This window comes from Scyliorhinus canicula, chromosome 9 (genome assembly GCF_902713615.1).
Source record: "Scyliorhinus canicula chromosome 9, sScyCan1.1, whole genome shotgun sequence".
In the NCBI taxonomy this organism is placed as follows: Eukaryota; Metazoa; Chordata; class Chondrichthyes; order Carcharhiniformes; family Scyliorhinidae; genus Scyliorhinus; species Scyliorhinus canicula.
In genome coordinates this window covers 15,179,467-15,198,749 of record NC_052154.1, presented here as the reverse complement: position 1 = coordinate 15,198,749, position 19,283 = coordinate 15,179,467, and the positions used below count along the sequence as shown (strand labels likewise).

General features: G+C 42.1%; 1 protein-coding gene across 3 annotated transcripts in view; it reads right to left on the bottom strand.

Moving 5' to 3' along the window:
* Positions 1-19,283, bottom strand: part of dynlrb2 (dynein light chain roadblock-type 2) — a 94,146-nt gene that overhangs the window by 66,071 nt on the left and 8,792 nt on the right. For 2 of the 3 annotated variants that reach the window (XM_038806257.1, XM_038806258.1), the window contains exons 2-3: positions 18,393-18,468; positions 8,828-8,995 (exon numbers count right to left, since the gene is read on the bottom strand). In XM_038806257.1, coding sequence (XP_038662185.1) covers positions 8,828-8,995; positions 18,393-18,468 — 244 coding nt within the window. Of the gene's footprint in view, positions 1-6,188; positions 6,527-8,827; positions 8,996-18,392; positions 18,469-19,283 lie in introns of those variants that run through there. The other variant, XM_038806259.1, reaches the window with a different exon arrangement.

Genomic DNA, 19,283 nt, shown 5'->3' with positions numbered 1-19,283 from the left:
TCAAAATGGCAGAAAGAAATGTTCTGTTTTCAAAAAGATGAGAATAGTAAGATTAATCGTCTCTAACAAGATGTGCAAGGCAATTAATTTTTAAAGAAAAAATAGCTCATTTAAGAAATAAAAGGGGCAGTGCAAAGATTGATGAGAAGAGGTGGCATCATAACTTCAGTGATAAAGACCTCAACATACTCCTCAATGAGTTGGAGGCACATTGTTGGGGGCATCTGGGGAACAAAAAGTGTTGGATACCATAAAAGGTTAGCATGCATATGGAAGAAAGTGGCTCAGGGTCTGAATGTTAAATGCACCATGCCATGGAGAGTCAAGCAAAGTCAGAAAAATTGAATAATTTCATGCGATCTACTTGGGTTTGTGCATTTAATTGAACTACATGATCTGCTAGGATTTGTACAATTAATTGACATTTTAAAATTAAGATTAATTAAAATGTAATGAATAGTGAAGAGCTTGTTGATGGGTGGGGTGGTGAGAGTTCAATCTAAAATCAACTAATTGTAAAATTCAGTTGCCTTTGGAGATGGGCCTCATGAAAAGTTTGTAAAGATCTTTCAATTGTTTCCACAGATATGAGGTGTGCAATTGTAATTATTTTTTATTTATTTTTTTTAAAATTTAGATTACCCAATTATTTTTTCCAATTAAGGGGCAATTTAGCGTGGCCAATCCACCTACTCTGCACATTTTTGGGTTGTGGGGGTGAAACCCACGCAGACACGGGGAGAATGTGCAAACTCCACACAGACAGTGACCCAGAGCCGGGATCGAACCTGGGACCTCAGCGCCATGAGGCAGTTGTGCTAACCACTAGGCCACCGTGCTGCCCCTGCAATTGTAATTATAGCGCATCTCCAAAGCACCCAAGTAGACTCTCTCATGCCAACAATCACGCACAAACTAATATTTATTTTCCATGAAAAAAGCAAAATGCTGCAGATGCTGTAAACCTGAAATAAAAACAAAGTGCTAGAAAAACTCAGGTCTTTGGAGAGAGAAACAGATTTAAAGTTGACTCCAATATGACTCTTCTTTGGGATCAAAGATGTTGATAGACCTGATGAGTATTTTGCACCACTTTTGTTTTTATTTATTTTCCTTCTCTGTGTAGAGTAAAATATCTTATAATGCCTATGAGCAGTCCATGAGGACTACTGTTGTTAAGCAGTTTGAAAAAAGGGCCAGTCAGCTGGTTGGCATCTAATACCCAGCAGATATGGGAGGGAGGAAAGTTGATTTTTGGTCAACCGCAAGTTTAAAACACGTTTGTTGGCTGTAAGCTGTGGAAAAGTGAAGCATGCACACATCATACGAGCTCCTGTAATATGGCAGATGAACACCCTTTAGTATTGTAAAACTTAAGTTATTTTGTTTCTACAAGTGGATAGCTGTCTTTAGATACACAGGCTGCAGATGGCAGTGAGTTGATAACTGCAGATGTTGATATGGGATCTAGAGAGAGGGTGTTGAGGCAGGGGTTACAGTGTAGACTGACATGCTAAGTGAGCCAGAAGATAAAAACGATGGCATCCAGAGAAACAGGACAGGGGCATCCTTGGTAGGAAGGCAGGCAAAGCGACTTCATCTCTCCTCCACCCACATTAATCTTTAGGGTGCTGATGTGGGGCGAGGGAGCTGTTGGATGATTACGTTTGGTTACGACAGTCCTCGGATTACCACATCTCCTCTTCCTGGATCCTGTGGTTCTGTACAAGGCACAAATTAGCGTCCTTTCACTGGCAAGCAAGAGGTCACTCCAGGAGGAAATGTAGTGGATAAGCTCCCATGTTGATTCGGAGTTTTTCCGTGTGGAGTTTGCACATTCTCCCCGTGGGTTTTGCCCCCACAACACAAACATGTGCAGGGAAAGTGGATTGGACACTCTAAATTGCCCCTTAATTGGAAAAAATGAATTAGGTACTCTAAATTTTTTTTAAAATGTTGGAAAGGGACTTAATTATTGGTGGAGTGAAATGCATTTAACAAGTACCTTGAAACGTTTGCCTCAACGGTACGGGACATGAAGCACTTTGGGATCAGTCTTCATAATCAGTTGGCCATAAGATGCACAATAGAGTGACCAATTGGTCCTAAATAATCAAACCATGTGCACCCTGTTCTCCTTTTCCATTGCACGAGGGATCAGGTGGCCCAGATTAATTGGATCCATTTTAAATCAGTTTGCCCATGTTGCAGAAAATGTAAGTTATTTGTACAAACATTTGAGATGCATACATCAGGTATGGTTGCAATAGAGATATGATGGCCATAGTATCCCCCTACCAACACAGGTCCTAAGCCAAGAATTGAACTTCTAATAGATACAGTATCTCTTAACTGAGCAGCAGAACATCCAGAAAAAAGATACATTGGTTATGACTTTGTCACAAGAAGAATCAGGTCATAGGGACAGGCGAGGCAGTCCTTCTGTTTTTAGATAAACCTTGTCACACTGACCTTCAGGCATGGATACGATGGAGCATTTTATGTTTGTTATACTTAAATATTGGCCTGTTATTTGAGATCTAGAAGTATATTGATTGGTTGCTATGTGGAATAATTTTAAAGTTCAAATTTTATCATCTGAATGGTACAACGGTTTACAAAGCAGTAAATACCTAGTTAACTCAATTTGTATTGTAAGTCTTGCATTAAGTACCTCAGATGTTTATGTAAAGTTTAGCAAAACGACATCCAAGTCTGGTAGTGTGCATTTGCTACTTGAATAAAATATTACTGTTGCACTTTCAAGTTTGCCATTTTTTACATGTCTTATCACTCCCACTGTCCAAATTAGCTACAAATTGCTTTCTAATAGTTCCAGTTTCTGCAGCCTTGGCTTCTTTGAGTGGTCCACGAAGCATAGCCCCAGTGACAGTGACAAGAATTCCATAACATCCATTTATGATGAAAACCTATCTGTCTGGTCAAGGGTCAATCCTTCCACAGGGAAAAGGTGTGTAGTGCCCCTCTGACCTGGTGAGGTGACAGGATCTCAATTTCAGCACCCATTTTGCCTTCATTACCTCATGGCATGCAAACTACTGTATCTTTCTTGTGCTTCACTATTGGTCTTGCCATAGGGTGGCCCCAATCACAGTTGCAGCGGTTAATTCTTGTTACTGAGTGCCGATCCAGATATTCGGCACAATCCAACGGCATGATTCAAGTCTGAGTGGTGGAGGATGAAGACACCTTGAACATTTTCTCAGTGTTTTTCATGGACAATCAGAATTTGCAGCTGGGCAGTACAAAGGATCATCACATTTAATGAATAAATACTCTTCCTGTTTGTGTATGGAACAGGTGCATCATTTGATGCCTTCAATGGTGAATGAACTCCCAAATACTTTTGGAAAGTCAGCAATTCTATGAAATAAAATAGACCCTCAACTTTGTGTGCTGGAAAGCTATCAAAGTTGAAAAACTCAGATGTCCTGTGGAATATGGCATCTGTGAATGCAGGGGTGCACACATTGCTGGTATCTGACTGAAATGACCAGTATGCATAAAATTTGAATCCTGTGGTCACTGACGTGGCTGTCTCGGATTTAGAACACAGCTGAAAGCCCTCCTTTGACATTGCCAGTGGCCGCACTCTTTGCTAGAGCACAGTCACGTCAAACACGATTCCTTTGACATCTCAAAGCACAGCCTCTCCGGATACATGTTCTAGGATGGATAACGGGTCCCCTGGATAGGGCCATGGACATGATGCCCAACTCCTCTTTGCTGTTCACTGCTTGGACTCCAGTTTTGACAAAGCACACAATATTAGAGCCGTGAACACAAAAGGTGTTCTCCTTCACAGGCTTCCTCTTTATATAAAAAAAAAATTTAGAGTACCCAATTCGTTTCCCCCCCCACTTAAGGGTCAATTTAGCGTGGCCAATCCATCCACCCTGCATTTTTTTTGGGTTGTGGGGTAAGACCCACACAGACACGGGAAGAATGTACAAATTCCAGACGGGCAGTGACCCGGGACCAGGATCGAACCCAGGTCCCCAGTACCTTGAGGCAGCAGTGCTACCACTGCACCATCTTGCCGCCCACAGGCTTCCTCTTTAAGCAATTCCAGCACGTGAAAAAATTTGAAAGTCACGGATGTGAAGAAAATATGAAGTAGTCCATCCTATGGTTTGAAGTCTAAATGTAAAAAAAAATCTGATACTTGGCTCTCAGCTGCTTTGTGTATGTTTCTTTCACATGAAAAAATCCTTCTAGAAGGATCCTGGCTTCATTAAAATACACATCCTTGGACAAGCTGTCAAACCTTCTGGCGATTTAAATTCATAAGTAGTGGGCAATTAGCCGAAGTTCACACCACTACATTGATCTGATTATTCTATCATTAAAGGCTTCTCCCTGTGGAGAAGTGTAGAATCACTGACGACAACTTCTGGATTCCCATGTTTAACTGCGTATGTGCAGATGCCAGATGTCACCACCAGTTTCACAGAGTAATGACAAAGAATGCAAACAGTGTTATTGTCTGCACTATTTGGGCACAGAGCCAAAGTGACATCAACACAACTTAACACTTCCAGTACACTTCAATATTGGTTTCATGATTAACAGAACATATTTAGCAAGTATAATCACTTCTGTGGTAATAATTACTGATGAGAGAAATTGCACAAGTGGACAATGTCCTTTGAAGTTACTTTCTGTTCTGCATAAAATTGTTGGGATGTATGAATGCTGTTTTTACAATACTGGTTATGGTATATTTTCAGGATGTAATATTTTTATCTGCTCCCCTCCATTGGTTGAGATTTTCTTTTTTAATAAGGGTCAATTTAGCATGGCCAATCCACTTACCCTGCACATCTTTGGGTTGTAGGGATAAGATGGGGAGAATGTGGGACCTTGGTGCCATGAGGCAGCATGATATTCATTGCGCCACCGTGCTGCCCTCATTGGTTGAGATTTGTGCCGAAACAGTGAAGGCTGTGAAATTTTCATGCTTAATCTGTACAAAATAAAATTTATATACAAGAACATTTTGAGCTGTATTACACCAAGATGAAGCACAGATTGCTGCAGTTCCATCACCAATGGTGGGCACAATTTCAAATGATAAATTCAACGTATGATACAGCACAGAATCTTGCAGGTCTAAATGCAATTTTTCCCAAAGCACATTGGCACCAACCTGCTAAATACGCAACAAAAGAACTTGGGAGCAGGAGTAAGCCATCCAGCTCCTCAAACTGATTGTGGCCTTAACTGCTTTCCTGCCCTGTCCTATCCCCATACTCCCTCAACTCCCCAAAATCTCATCTCACTCAGCTTTGAATATATTCAACGACCCAGTTTCCACTGCTTTCTGGGAAAGATATTCCACAGACTAACGACCCTCAGTGAAAATAAATTCTCATCGCAGCATTAAACGAGAGACCCCAAGTTTTAAATTGTGTCCCCTAGTTCTAGACTCCTCCACAAGGGGAAACAAGCTCTCAGCATTCACCCTGAATTCCCTTCAGAATCGTTTTTGTTTCAATAAAATCACCTCTCATTCTTCTAAATTTCAAAGGGTATAAACCTAACCTGTTCAACATTTCCGTATAAAATAATCCCTTCATGCTAGGAATCCATTGAGTGAACCTTGAACTGCTTTTAATGCAAAGATACCCTAAGCAGAGTAAAACTCGACAGTATTCCAGGTGTGGTTTGACTAAGACCCCATATAGCTGCAGGAACACTTTTGTACTATCACACACTTCTCCCTCTGCAACAAACACCACCCTTCCAATCGCTTCTTGCACCTGGAAAACCACCCTGTGATTCATGTATCAGTACACCTGTATACCTCTGTTACAGAGAGTTCTGCAGTCTCGATCTATTCAAATATCCTGTTTCTCAATTCTTCCTGCCAAATAATACTTGTTACAGAAAATGAAAATTGTTAGTTTCTTCGATGGCAGATCAAAAGTAAATTCTGATCATTGATAAATGGTAGCTTATCTAGAGCATGCTAAATAGAAAATTGTGACAACACAGTTTATTTCCTAAGTAATCAAGGTCCAATAAATCATGAGTGCAGTGCTGAAGTAATAATGAGTTAGTCATATCTTTCCTCTTGGCTTAATGAATGTTCTCAAGCTACTCACACAGCACACATTATACTTACAGGAAAACTGTAGCGAATTAGATATAACGAGGAACATTACAACATGCAATCAACTTTAATAGTTTGCCCGCGTCTTTTAGCAAGAAAAATCCATTAAGCTCCTTCAAATAATTTCAGCCCAAAGAATAACAAGCCATGGCACAACGAGATGCAATACATGTATGGAAATATGCAAAATATTTTCTGTTTTTGGTGAGGATTACGTTACTTAAAGAAAACTAGTTCTGTCTCCTTCTTGCTGTTGGTCTCTCTAACGGCTCCCATATGCCAATATGGCTTATCGCCGACCATCAAGGAATTCACGACCCACTCCTGGATATTTCATGCTGGTGCTCCAATTCTACCCGTCAATTTTTTTTTCAAATTAATGTTTGAATGCTGCAATGCAGAGAATCACATTACAGACTGATCACCCTGTTTACATTATTCTGTCACTGGATTGTGGAGCTGAACTTTTGGTCTTACTCTAACTGAATGAAGCTGGGACAATGGGACAATTAATATTGTTCTTTGGCTACCACTAATAGAAACAAAGACACGTGGAGGAGGCAGAATCGATATGGACTGACAGTACATCCTCACATTCGTCACTTTGTGGCAAGCTACAACTAATAATAATTTATCCAAGCCAACGGAATTTTATGGTTGATCTCAGAGGACTTTCCAAGTGTGGGAGTCTCAGGCAAACACACTGGGTGCAGAGTAGATACCAATTCCTTGTACTTAAGCATGGTGCCTTGAATGTCATGACCAATGTACTGGGAAGATGGAGACTTGTAGAGTCCATACAGCCTTTGCGCAGCAGATGTGGCCATTGATTTTGGAGCATGCATCTATTCTGACATGCTTCTGTGAGGATCAGATGCCAATTAAGACCATGTACACCACATAACAGTGGTTAGCACTGTTGCTTCACAGCGCCAGGGTCCCAGGTTTGATTCCTGGCTTGCGTCACTGTCTGTGCGGAGTCTGCACGTTCTCCGTGTCTGCGTGGGTTTCCTCCGGGTGCTCTGGTTCCCTCCCACAAGTCCCGAATGACATGCTGTTAGGCAAGTTGGACAATCTGAATTCTCCCTCCGTGTACCCGAACAGGCAGCGGAAAGTGGCGACTAGGGGCTTTCCCCAGTAACTTCATTGCAGTGTTAATGTAAGCCTACTTGTGACAATAAAGACGATTTTTAAAAAAATTAATGATTTTGTATGGAGTTACTCACACATCACATTTGGTGTGCTGAATTCCCCAGAGAGAATTCTGGATCACTACTTCAAAAAGCGGAAAATTGGAAGGCTAATGATTCCAAGGCCCTCTCATGCACATCAAGCATCTAACATCAACAGATACATGGGAATTTATCATCTGTTCTGAAATGGGAACTGAATTTTCTCTTAATTTGTTCTTGAGTTTTCGTTTTATTTTATAAATTTAAAGTACCCAATTCTCTCTTTTTTTCCAAGGGGCTGTTTAGCGTGGCCAATATTTCTACCCTGCACATCTTTGGGTTGTGGGGGTGAGACCCATGCAGACACGGGGAGAATGGTTCTTGAGCTTTCGTTGACACAAGCGGGAAGTATTCATTGCCTATCCTTTGTTCATGAGGACATTAAGAGTCAATCATGGAACATAGAGTTGGAGTCACATATAGGCCAGGTGAGGGGGACTTGGTAGGTTCTCTGTGAAAGGCAATAGTGAACATTTTGGTTTTTACAACAATTCATCACCTTCTGCTGTCATCTTTCTTCTGGTTCCAGTCACACAAATTGCCAGGTTTATGAAGTTCAGTTTTACAACTTTGAGTTCACAACATCTGAGCTGTTAGTCCAATAGTATAACCACGAGACTATCATGCCCAAGCACAAAGGGACACAAAATACTTCAAAATAATTTTGTGAAATGACAGTAGGGCATCCAATTACAGCTTTACTGCGCATAAGTAGCTTCAAGGATTCTGTGATTGTCTACAATGTGTATGTGGTTCAATTCAATCTTTCCAACCCCTCTGTCCTGTGAAGCAGCATGTGGCTCAGGAGTAGGCAACTGTTGCTGCTTCTGGTGTTGCTCCTGATGTTTCTCATCAGAGGTACAGGCCAGAGCTCCGTAGGTGGCTCTCATTCCCCACTGAAAGCAGGGAAGTGCAGTTTAAGGTGAGTGATTTCCAAGACTGGTTACTTCCAAGAGGTTGGAAACCACCTGTCAAACAGAGCACACTGGTTAGAAGTGCTGTGTGCAGCAGCCTCTCACCTACGCTATTCAGTCTCACCTTGTGAAGACTTCCCAGCCAGTCAGTTTTACTGTGCAGCACTTGCCAATTTGCTCTCACCTCAGTGACCCTGGTGAGCTAAATATAGCTCGGGAAATCCATACGCTGAGTATCAAATGAGGAGTTACACCTCAAATTAAGTTACCTCTTCATGTATTTTAAATACTTCCCAGATGCTCCACAGGATTCCCCATGGACTTACAAACCCACTAGAAGTGGACGGGATTATGCTGGGTTCCTGACCAAACCTCACTTCTCAGGTCCTTCACCATTCCCCCTCCACAACCACGCCAGCCCCACCCCTCAACCAAAGCTGCTGTTCCTTGACAGTTCTATCCAGAGATTCTGTGCTTTTGAATAATTTGGATTAGCACCTATCAAGGGAACAATCTATTTCACTCCTGCAATCAAACAGCTTTACCTGGTGCAACCATTATCTCATGTTTTTTTGATCGGACCCGCAGAAAGGTCAAGTCATTCTGTGGATCAATGTCTCGGACAGTGCTTCTGGCCTTCATGGCAAGTTGATGGAACAGGCCTGCATACTGCACTGTAGAGGAATTATCCAAGGTCGTCCTTATTGGGATTCCTGCAGATCAAAACATACAAAACACAATTACATCACTTTCTAAATTGATTTCATATTTTACTTGTATTCAAAAAAATTAGACAGTTTTAAAAAAGTATCAAATGCAACATCAGCATTTAGAGTTGAGTCAATATGGAGATTTGTAGCCAAAAAAAGGGGCCTGTAATCAATTATATCAACCTACATATCCAGATCCTTCTTGAAATTGCTAATTCTACCCATCTCCAGACAGCTCCATTCATAGATCACTGTGAATCTCAACCATATGTTTATTTTCCAAAAAATCAGTTATGATGGGAAGCAACGTTGATACTAACTCTCTTTACTCATTGACAAAATATGCTGTATCTTTTACAGTATTTATTCCCCTTCCCCAAACAAAGAGAAAGCAGTTAGCCAAGCCATTGTCCCAATAGTGAGTACCTGAAACCTGGTACACTGTAGTAATATATATGGGGATACAGTACCACTGGTTACTGAACTGTTAATCAAAAGGCTAATGATCTGGAGGCATGGGTTCTAATCCTGCAATATGAACTGTAGAATTTAAAATTCAGTCAATTAGATAAAACTTGAAGTAAAAAAACTATCATCAGTAACAGTGACCATGAAACTATCAGATGGATTGCAGGAGCTCAAAAAGCAGTTCACCATCTTGTCAATGGCAATTAGGCAACAAATGCTGGCCTTGGCAGTGATGTCTACTCCATGAAAGGATATAATAAAGCTAACCTTTCATGACAACCTTTGTCTGGGCCACGCCCAGCTCACTGAATTATGTCATTCATTCCTAGGAGCGAAGTGGCCTGCTGTGCCGTTGTAGAGTTTCAGTCTTTATCTCATTAACAGTTTTCCTGCTTAGCTCAGCTGGGGAATTTCAGGATGACAAGAAATAATATTGCCACTATCTGAATCGCAAAGCCATTTACAGGCAAGTGCAGAAAGATGCCTCAATAAACTCTGCAGCTTCAATAAAATGCTGCTTTCATCATTCCATGTGCAATCTCACAGGAAATACTATATTATCATGGACAATTTAATGGTATAACCATAATCTTGAATTTGATTGCAATAGTTCTCATTTATTCAGCATATCACAGGGTGCACATGGGATACAAGCTACTAAAGCACCAATTAATGTAGCATGTGATCACAATACATGTTAAGAAATAGGCCATTTAGAATACTGTCCTAAACATTACAGGGCTTAAAACCATCCCAAATATTAATTTACCATTACACTTCAGGTTCCAAATTTTTAAATTTGAGCATAAAATTATTCCCTGGAAACTGGACACCTGTTGTTTGTGAATAAATACACCCTCAGCCAGGTATCTGACATTACATTTTTATTAAAATTAAAAAGATAAAATAGCTCTCTAAACGAGAGAGATTTTTGAAGTTAGAACAACAGAACATTTAACCTGCCCAGTGATTCAACCTTTCCCTCCAAATAAACTCTCACATTCATACCCACGTTCAAGGCTACAACTCAGAGACTGTGGAGATGATGAAGTAATGTTTTAAGTCTCAATTTATCATGGTCACCTCTGGTTACTTCCTTGTGATTCTCACCACCAACATCCCCTTGCCCTCATGCTTTTTAGCACATCCTTTGAAACCTTTTTCACCCTGAGGAGACGACAATGAATATAGGAAGGGAAGCAGGTCCTCAAATATGTTCTTGATTCACAGATCAACGTCCACCTCGCTAGCAACTCCTTGTTTGTTCAGAGGGATTCAATCCCGCCATGGCACTGTAACAACCGTAACCAAAGTGCATATGCAGGTTTCAGTATACATGCTGATAACATGTTCTCCATCATTGCCTCCATGTTGCCAAAATACTTGCCTGACATCAGAGGTGCATATGAAAAAAATGAAAATCGCTTATTGTCACGAGTAGGCTTCAATGAAGTTACTGTGAAAAGCCCCTAGTCGCCACATTCCGGCGCCTGTCCGGGGAGGCTGGTACGGGAATCGAACCGTGCTGCTGGCCTGCTTGGTCTGCTTTAAAAGCCAGCGATTTAGCCTCGTGAGCTAAACCAGCCCCCCTATGAACACCTCTCTCTCATTTACTTCTTCACAAGAAAGGAAGAGTGCAAAACTTTCAGTGGCAACATCTAGAAGGAGGTAGCTCCGGCTAGAGTCCTTGGTTTTTGGTTCTTTTCACCTAGCTCCCGGGAGTAATTGGTGGACAAATTCATCCCATTTGAGAGCCTTTTGTGTGAGGATGTGAACAAGGCACAAAAAAGAATATTGAAAGGAAGGTGTGAGCTGTAGCTCTGCTGAGGCCCTGGTGCAACTGTGCTGCTCTGCATGAACATGTGGAGAAGGACAGTTGCCTCCTGAACAGTCAGTTGAGGCGGCAGGCAGTCTCCCGAGTGATTGTCCTGGTTGAGGATTTATTTAGGTGGAGGAACCTGTGTTGACCCCGGATAAAGTCAATGGGGCTTTTAATAATAATAATCTTTATTGTCACAAGTAGGCTTACATTAACACCTTGGCATCTGGATAGAAATTGTCGCATTGGGCAGACGCAGCATGGTTTCATAAAGGGCAGGTCCAACTAATTTTGTGAAATTTTTTGAGGACGTTACCAGTACAGTAGATAATGGAGAGCCAATGGATGTGGTATATCTGGATTTCCAGAAAGCCTTTGACAAGGTGCCACACAAAAGGTTGCTGCATAAGATAAAGATTTCATAGATTTCATAGAATTTACAGTGCAGAAGGAGGCCATTCAGCCCATCGAGTCTGCACCGGCTCTTGGAAAGAGCACCCTACCCAAGGTCAACAACTCCACCCTATCCCCATAACCCAGTAACCCCACCCAACACTAAGGGCAATTTTGGATACTAAGGGCAATTTTTCATTTGCCAATCCACCTAACCTGCACATCTTTGGACTGTGGGAGGAAACCGGAGCACCCGGAGGAAACCCACGCACACACGGGGAGGATGTGCAGACTCCACACAGACAGTGACCCAAGCCGGAATCGAACCTGGGACCCTGGAGCTGTGAAGTGATTGTGCTATCCACAATGCTACCGTGCTGCCCCCACAATGCTACCGTGCTGAAGTAGTAGCATGGATAGAGGATTGGTTAATTAATAGAAAGCAAAGAGTGGGGATTAATGGGTGTTTCTCTGGTTGGCAATCAGTAGATAGTGGTGTCCCTCAGGGATCCGTGTTGGGCCCACAATTGTTCACAATTTACATAGATGATTTGGAGTTGGGGACCAAGGGCAATGTGTCCAAGTTTGCAGATGACACTAAGATGAGTGGTAAAGCGAAAAGTGCAGAGGATACTGGAAGTCTGCAGAGGGATTTGGATAGGTTAAGTAAATGGGCTAGGGTCTGACAGATGGAATACAATGTTGACAAATATGAGGTTATCCATTTTGGTAGGAATAACAGCAAACGGGATTATTATTTAAACGATAAAATATTAAAGCATGCCGCTGTTCAGAGAGACCTGGGTGTGCATGAGTCACAGAAAGTTGGTTTACAGGTGCAACAGGTGATTAAGAAGGCAAATGGAATTTTGTCCTTCATTGCTAGAGGGATGGAGTTTAAGACTAGGGAGGTTATGTTGCAATTGTATAAGGTGTTAGTGAGGCCACACCTGGAGTATTGTGTTCAGTTTTGGTCTCCTTACTTGAGAAAGGATGTACTGGCACTGGAGGGTGCGCAGAGGAGATTCACGAGGTTAATCCCAGAGCTGAAGGGGTTGGATTATGAGGTGAGGTTGAGTAGACTGGGACTGTACTCGTTGGAATTTAGAAGGATGAGGGGGGATCTTATAGAAACATTTAAAATTATGAAGGGAATAGGATAGATGCGGGCAGGTTGTTTCCACTGGCGGGTGAAAGCAGAACTAGGGGACATAGTCCTAAATCTACTTCCCCTTATTTTGAGGCTGAGTTTAGGAGGAACTTCTTCACCCAAAGGGTTGTGAATCTATGGAATTCCTTGCCCAGTGAAGCAGTTGAGGCTCCTTCATTAAATGTTTTTAAGGTAAAGATAGATAGTTTTTTGAAGAATAAAGGGATTAAGGGTTATGGTGTTCGGGCCAGAAAGTGGAGCTGAGTCCACAAAAGATCAGCCATGATCTCATTGAATGGCGGAGCAGGCTCGAAGGGCCAGATGACCTACTCCTGCTCCTAGTTCTTATGTTCTTAACACTGCAATGAAGTTACTGTGCAAAACCCCCAGTCGCCACATTCGGTGCCTGTTCGGGGACACAGAGAGAACATTCAGAATGTCCAATTCATCTGACAAGCAAGTTTTGCGAGACTTGAGAGTAAACCGCAGCACCCAAAGAAACCCATGCAGACACAAGGAGAACATGCAGATTCCACACAGTCAGTGACTCAAGATGGGAATCGAACCTGGGAACCTGGTGCTCTGAAGCAACACTGATAACCACTGTGCGACCATGCCACCCATTTCCAGGATGACCAGGTTATATGCGGGTGTGGAAGATGAGTGTGAGCAATGTGGGGGAAGCCTGGCTAATCATGTGCAGATGTTCTGGTCATGTCCTAAGCTCATGGGAGTCTGTGTTTACTTCTTTAACACCATGTCAGCGATTCTACAAATTGAACTGAAGCCCTGTCCCTTCAGGGCCATATTTGGGGCGTCCAACCTGCCGGTGCTGCAGACTGGGGCTGGGGCAGATGTCCTGGCTTTCGCCTCGTGGATTGACCGAAGGCGGGTGCTGCTGGGGTAGAGGTCAGCTTCTCCACCCAGTGCCTCAGTGTTGCAAGGGGATCTTATGGAATTCTTATATCTCGAGAAAAGGAAGTACACCATGAGGGGTGGGAGGCAATTAATAATCTTTATTAGTGTCACAACTAGGCTTACATTAACACTGCAATGAAATTGCTGTGAAATCCCCTAGTCGCCACACTCTGGCGCCTTTTCGGGTACAGAGGGAGAATTCAGAATGTCCAATTCATCTAACAGCACGTCTTTTGGGATTTGTGGGAGGAAACTGGAGCAGACGGAAACCGACACAAACACGGGGAGAACGTGCAGACTCCACACAGACAGTGACCCAAGTCAGGAATCGAACCTGAGTCCCTGACGCTGTGAAGCAACAGTGACAACGACTTTGCTACTGTGCTGCGTTCCAGTAGAGATGGCAGCCATTTATTCTGTACTTTAAAGAGAGCTGGTCACTGTTAGTTGTTAGATGGGGGAAGGGTGGGTATCGAGGGGTTTGTTTATTCTTTTGTGGTTTAGTGTTATTGTTTATGTACAAAATTTATGAAATTTGGAAAATGTGAGTAACAATTTTTTTTAAAAAGGAAGAGTGCTGCTTTTGTATGGGGCCTCAAATTTGCATGATTAGGAGCAGAAACTGAGTATTTGGAGAACTGAAGTGTGCCAGTGGACTCGCATTCTATTCTCCTGGTGTGAAAAGACAGTGTCACATCCAATAGCTTCCAGCTGCATTCTGAGATGCACTCATGGGCTCAGTGGGGGTGGGCATGAAATGGCAGAAAACAAACCTGAGAACATCTTTTATTGCATAAATTTAATTCCTTCTTGTCACTTTTATGTGGCACAGTGGTTAACACTGTTGCCTTAGAGCTCCAGGTTTCCAGGTTCAATTCTGGCCTTGGGAGACTGTCTGTGTGGAGTTGCACTTTCTCCCCGTGTCTGCGTGGGTTTCCTCCGGGTGCTCCGGTTTCCTCCCACAGTCCAAAGATGTGCAAAGGGTTAGGTGGATTGGCCATGCTAAATTGCCCCTTAGTGTCCAAAAGGTTAGGTGGGTGTTGCTAAGTTGTGGAGATAGGGTCGAGGCATGGGCTTAAGTAGGGTGCTCTTTCCAAGGGCTGGTGCAGACCCGATGGGTCAAATGGCCTCCTTCTGCACAGTAAATTCTATGATTTTAGTTGTCTTTTTTTCTTCACAATCATAACGCTCACCAGAGGATGCACTGCAGCTTCATGTTCATCTTGAGTGCACCATATGTCTGACGGCAGAAGAGCCAAGGAATACATGTATGCGCGCAGGTGAGAGAGGGTGAGAGCTGTGGTGAGGGTGTGGTGTAGATGCTGTGCAAAAATGACAGTCAAGCCTGGTATAATGTTGTGACATAAGATACACATTGGAGTTTCCCCCGACTCACCAATCTCTTCAGTGATACCTCTTGCACATAGCATACTGTGCAACATACATCACTATCTGTAACGGTCAAACCTGCACACTTTATCTTTCTCCAGCTGGAGCACCAATGATAAACACGTATGGAATAATGGCATGTAATCAGGGCTGCACAGTGGCGCAGTGGTTAGCATCGCTGCCTCACGGCGGCGAGGTCCCAGGTTTCATCCCGGCTCTGGGTCACTGTCCGTGTAGGGTTTGCATATTTTCCCCGTGTTTGCGTGGGTATCGCCCCCACACCCCAAAGATGTGCAGGGTAGATGTATTGGCCACACTAAAATTGCCCCTTAATTGGAAAAAATGAATTGGGTACTCTAAATTTATAAAAATAACATAATGGCATGTAATGGCGCTTGCAGGTGAGGCAAGAATCCTGAGTAACCAACTGTGTGCAGGTGATACAATTGAGGCTGCATCATTTAATGAGGTTCACTGAAGCGCACATTATTACTGAAATGGCAAAGTAGAGAGAAGGGGGGAAAAAACACTCAGCAATGGTAGATAAAGACTTTCAGTTCCCTCTTATGTGCAAATCATGGATTTACCAATGAGATGATGAAAAAAACGTTAGGATTACTTGCTATCAAACTCCAATGAATTATATTTCTGAGAGTTAACTCAGAGAAAGTTAATTATTCTCACAACTTAACAATACTAAGAAATACATATATACCATTACCCCATCAATACAGTAAGAAGTCTTACAACACCAAGTTAAAGTCCAACATGTTTGTTTCAAACACTAGCTTTAGGAAGGAGGAAGGAGCCGTGCTTCGAAAGCTAGTGTTTGAAACAAACATGTTGGACTCATCCCAGTCCAACGCCGGCATCTCTACATCGTGCCCATCAATACAAGCTTCCTTTGCCACTATGTTTTTGAGAATTATTTTTACTTTTCATCTTTGCTTCCCTCTCCCTTCTCCATTACCCCCATAAATATTATGATTATTACGTAGCCATAGAATCGTGATCTTAGTTTCTTCCACAGCTGTCCTACAAGGATCTAAAAGGTGGCATCTTGTGGGGAAGTGGGTGGAGTTAGCTAAATAATTCAAATATAAAATAAAGATTGTTGTGTAGGGAAATAGGAACACAGGAAGAATATTTTGAGTTGCTGCAATTATCAATTGGTTCAATTTGAACTTCAATATGAAATCTCAGTTTATTAGTGTAATGCTCCAAACGTAAACCAACTGGCTAACGATTTGGGAGATCTTTAATTTGGCCAGAATAATCATGATTGTTAGGCTTTACAAGCTGCACAGGTTTCTTACAGCACGAGTTTTGTTACATTTCACCATTGGAGGATATGGAGAGAAGGTGGTGTGTGTAGTGGAGATCCGCAGCCATGGCCACATTGAATGGCAGAGCAGGCTCTAGGGGCCGTATAATCTACTCCTGCTCCTTATCAGTTCAAAAAGATTCAATATAAATCTTTGAAGTCAAGAGCTGCAATCAGTGACAAAGGTGCTTAGTTTGGGGACTGGATTTGAATCCAGACTGATATTCCTTTCCAAAATGTGCACAAGTTTTAAAGGAAACTAAATTAACTAAATTAAGTTTGAGTACAAAGAGGCCATAAATTCAGCTAGTGGACAAAATCGAAGTGCTCTGAGCTATGCATCAAATCCGCACCACACTGACCTATCTACTCAGTCTCTGCTGGCTGCACTGGTACTGTGCAAAATGAATTCCGTCAGCGACCTTTCACTGTTCCAGGTTGATGTTACACCAATTATAAGCTTCTAAAAAAATGATAAGCTAACTAATGAATACAAGACTGGCATAGATATATACACAGTGTCAGTTGCTTCTTTAAACAGTATTTGGTTTGATTAAGAAGAGGTTGCACTTCACGATAAGCAAACCAGTGTGCATTGCACGGTTCACAAATTGTTAGAAAATAAGAAAAATGCACATGCTAGCCCACTTCTCTGGATAAGCATACCAAATGTTACAAGAGGAGCTCTCCGACCAGCTTAAGGTTCTCCACTTGAAGTCTGGCTCATTGGTGTTCGCATTGTGATTTTAAAGATCCTTTCTTAAAAGACTAGTCATGATTGAGAGAGTTTGTGAACACCACGGGACTATATTTCTTACTGCGAATGAACTCTATGGAGAGTCAAAGTCCATCCGCTATAACAACTGAAGCCAGAGACAAACATCCTACTTTTAAAAGCCAAAGAATCTAGGCGCGTTTATATGGTCACATTTTAATTAGATTTTTGGAGACCAATACATGGATCAGACCTCTGTATCTGCACCATTAAAATCAATTCTTGAAATGAGTCTTAGGAAAAATGTCAAGGCCTTGGGGGTCAGTGCAGAAGAGATTTACTACAATGGCACCAGGGATAAAGGGCTCTGGTTAAATGTGTGTGGAGAAGGTGGACTTGCTTCCTTAGAGCAGAGAAGGTTCAGAGGAAATTTGATAAGTATTCAAGTGCATCATTAGCTTTGATAGATTAAATGAGAAACTGTTTCCAGTTGCAGAAGGGCCATTTACCAAACGATACAGGTTTATGGTGATTTAGGGGCTGGTTTAGCACAGGGCTAAATAGCTGGCTTTTAAAGCAGACCCAGGCAGGCCAGCAGCGCAAGTTCAATTCCCGTACCAGCTTCCCCGAACAGACGCCGGAATGTGGCGACTAGGGGCTTTTCACAGTAACTTTATTTGAAGCCTACTTGTGACAATAAGCGATTTTCATTTCATTTTTAAAAATAAGTTTGTGATCTGGATTGCACTTTTGAAAGGGAATGAAAGCAGATTCAACAATAAAAATGAAAAGAGAAATGGATAAATACTTGAAGGAATGAAATATATTGCACCATGAGAAACAGCATGGGAGAGGGATTATTTGGATAGCTGTGTCAAAGAGCCACCATGGGTTGACTGGCCTCCTGTGCTGCATCATTATGATTCAACTGACTCCGTTTGCAGATTTGATGACCCATGAGAAGTGGATGTAAAAATTTGTCACTGTGCAAAAGAAACTGGTTTGTGGACATGGGTTCCCCTTGGACCAAAATGCATGAATGGACTGCAACGATCAAGAAGGCAGCTCACCAACACCTTCTCACGGGTACTAAATGCTAGCCTAGCCAGGAATGCCCACACCCGTGAGCAAATAAATACAAAAAATGAATATATAAGCAGCTCTACATGCCTGGATCTGAACATGGACTTACAAATGCATTAACACACGTAAAGAGCAACATACCTTCTGCGTTCACAACTATAGTTCCAATCACACCTTTGTGAGATTGAATCCTCTTCAGAGTTTCCTCTACCTCACTCTGTGAACAAGAGAAAACAGATTAATACAAGGCAGCATTTGATCAAATGAAAGTTCTCACATTACAGTTCTTCCAAAATGCAATGACTGCTAGACTAGTCATAAAAACTTGAAAATGGGAACCGTCAGGACGGACAAATGTTCTGGTTAAGGGCCTGATCTAGTGAGTTCGACAACTGTGGTTAATGGTGAAGTTCTGAAATGACGTTTCAGGTGGATGATGCTGAACTTAAGTTGACCCAGCTTTCTAAAATGAGATGAACAAGTGTGAAAAAGGTACATAAACTGAGGGAAAAATTGAAGGAAAACTGAGGAGCAAAGGGCAAATAAAAAGAGGAACCAAAAAGAAATAAAGGCAATATGAGAGCAAGACTGGGGGAGGAATGATTTGAGGGAGACACAAAAGTGAGAAGAGGAGACACCATTGGGGAATGTCAAAGAGGAGAAGCAAGTTCCACAAGAGACAAGTTGGCAGAAGAGAAAGACCTAGATTCAAGCTATCAGCGATTGAATAGCAGGGATACCAAAGAAAATATATTGAGGCCAAAGGTGAAATAAAGCTTATAATTTCACATGAATACAAATAGTTCAAATCTTGGTCACCCTTTCTGTGAAAGACACTTATCCAAAATAGGGGGGGGGGGGGGGGGGGGGGGGGGAGAACACAATTAAGCCTATCCATACTGCACTGATATCAATGTTGATGACTGTCTCTAAAATAGGTGAGAGATCAGAAAACAGATTGTCCCACCAGTTTGAGTGGAAAATAGAAGGGAACTAAAACCATAAGAAACAAAAGAGAGGAAAATGAAAGTC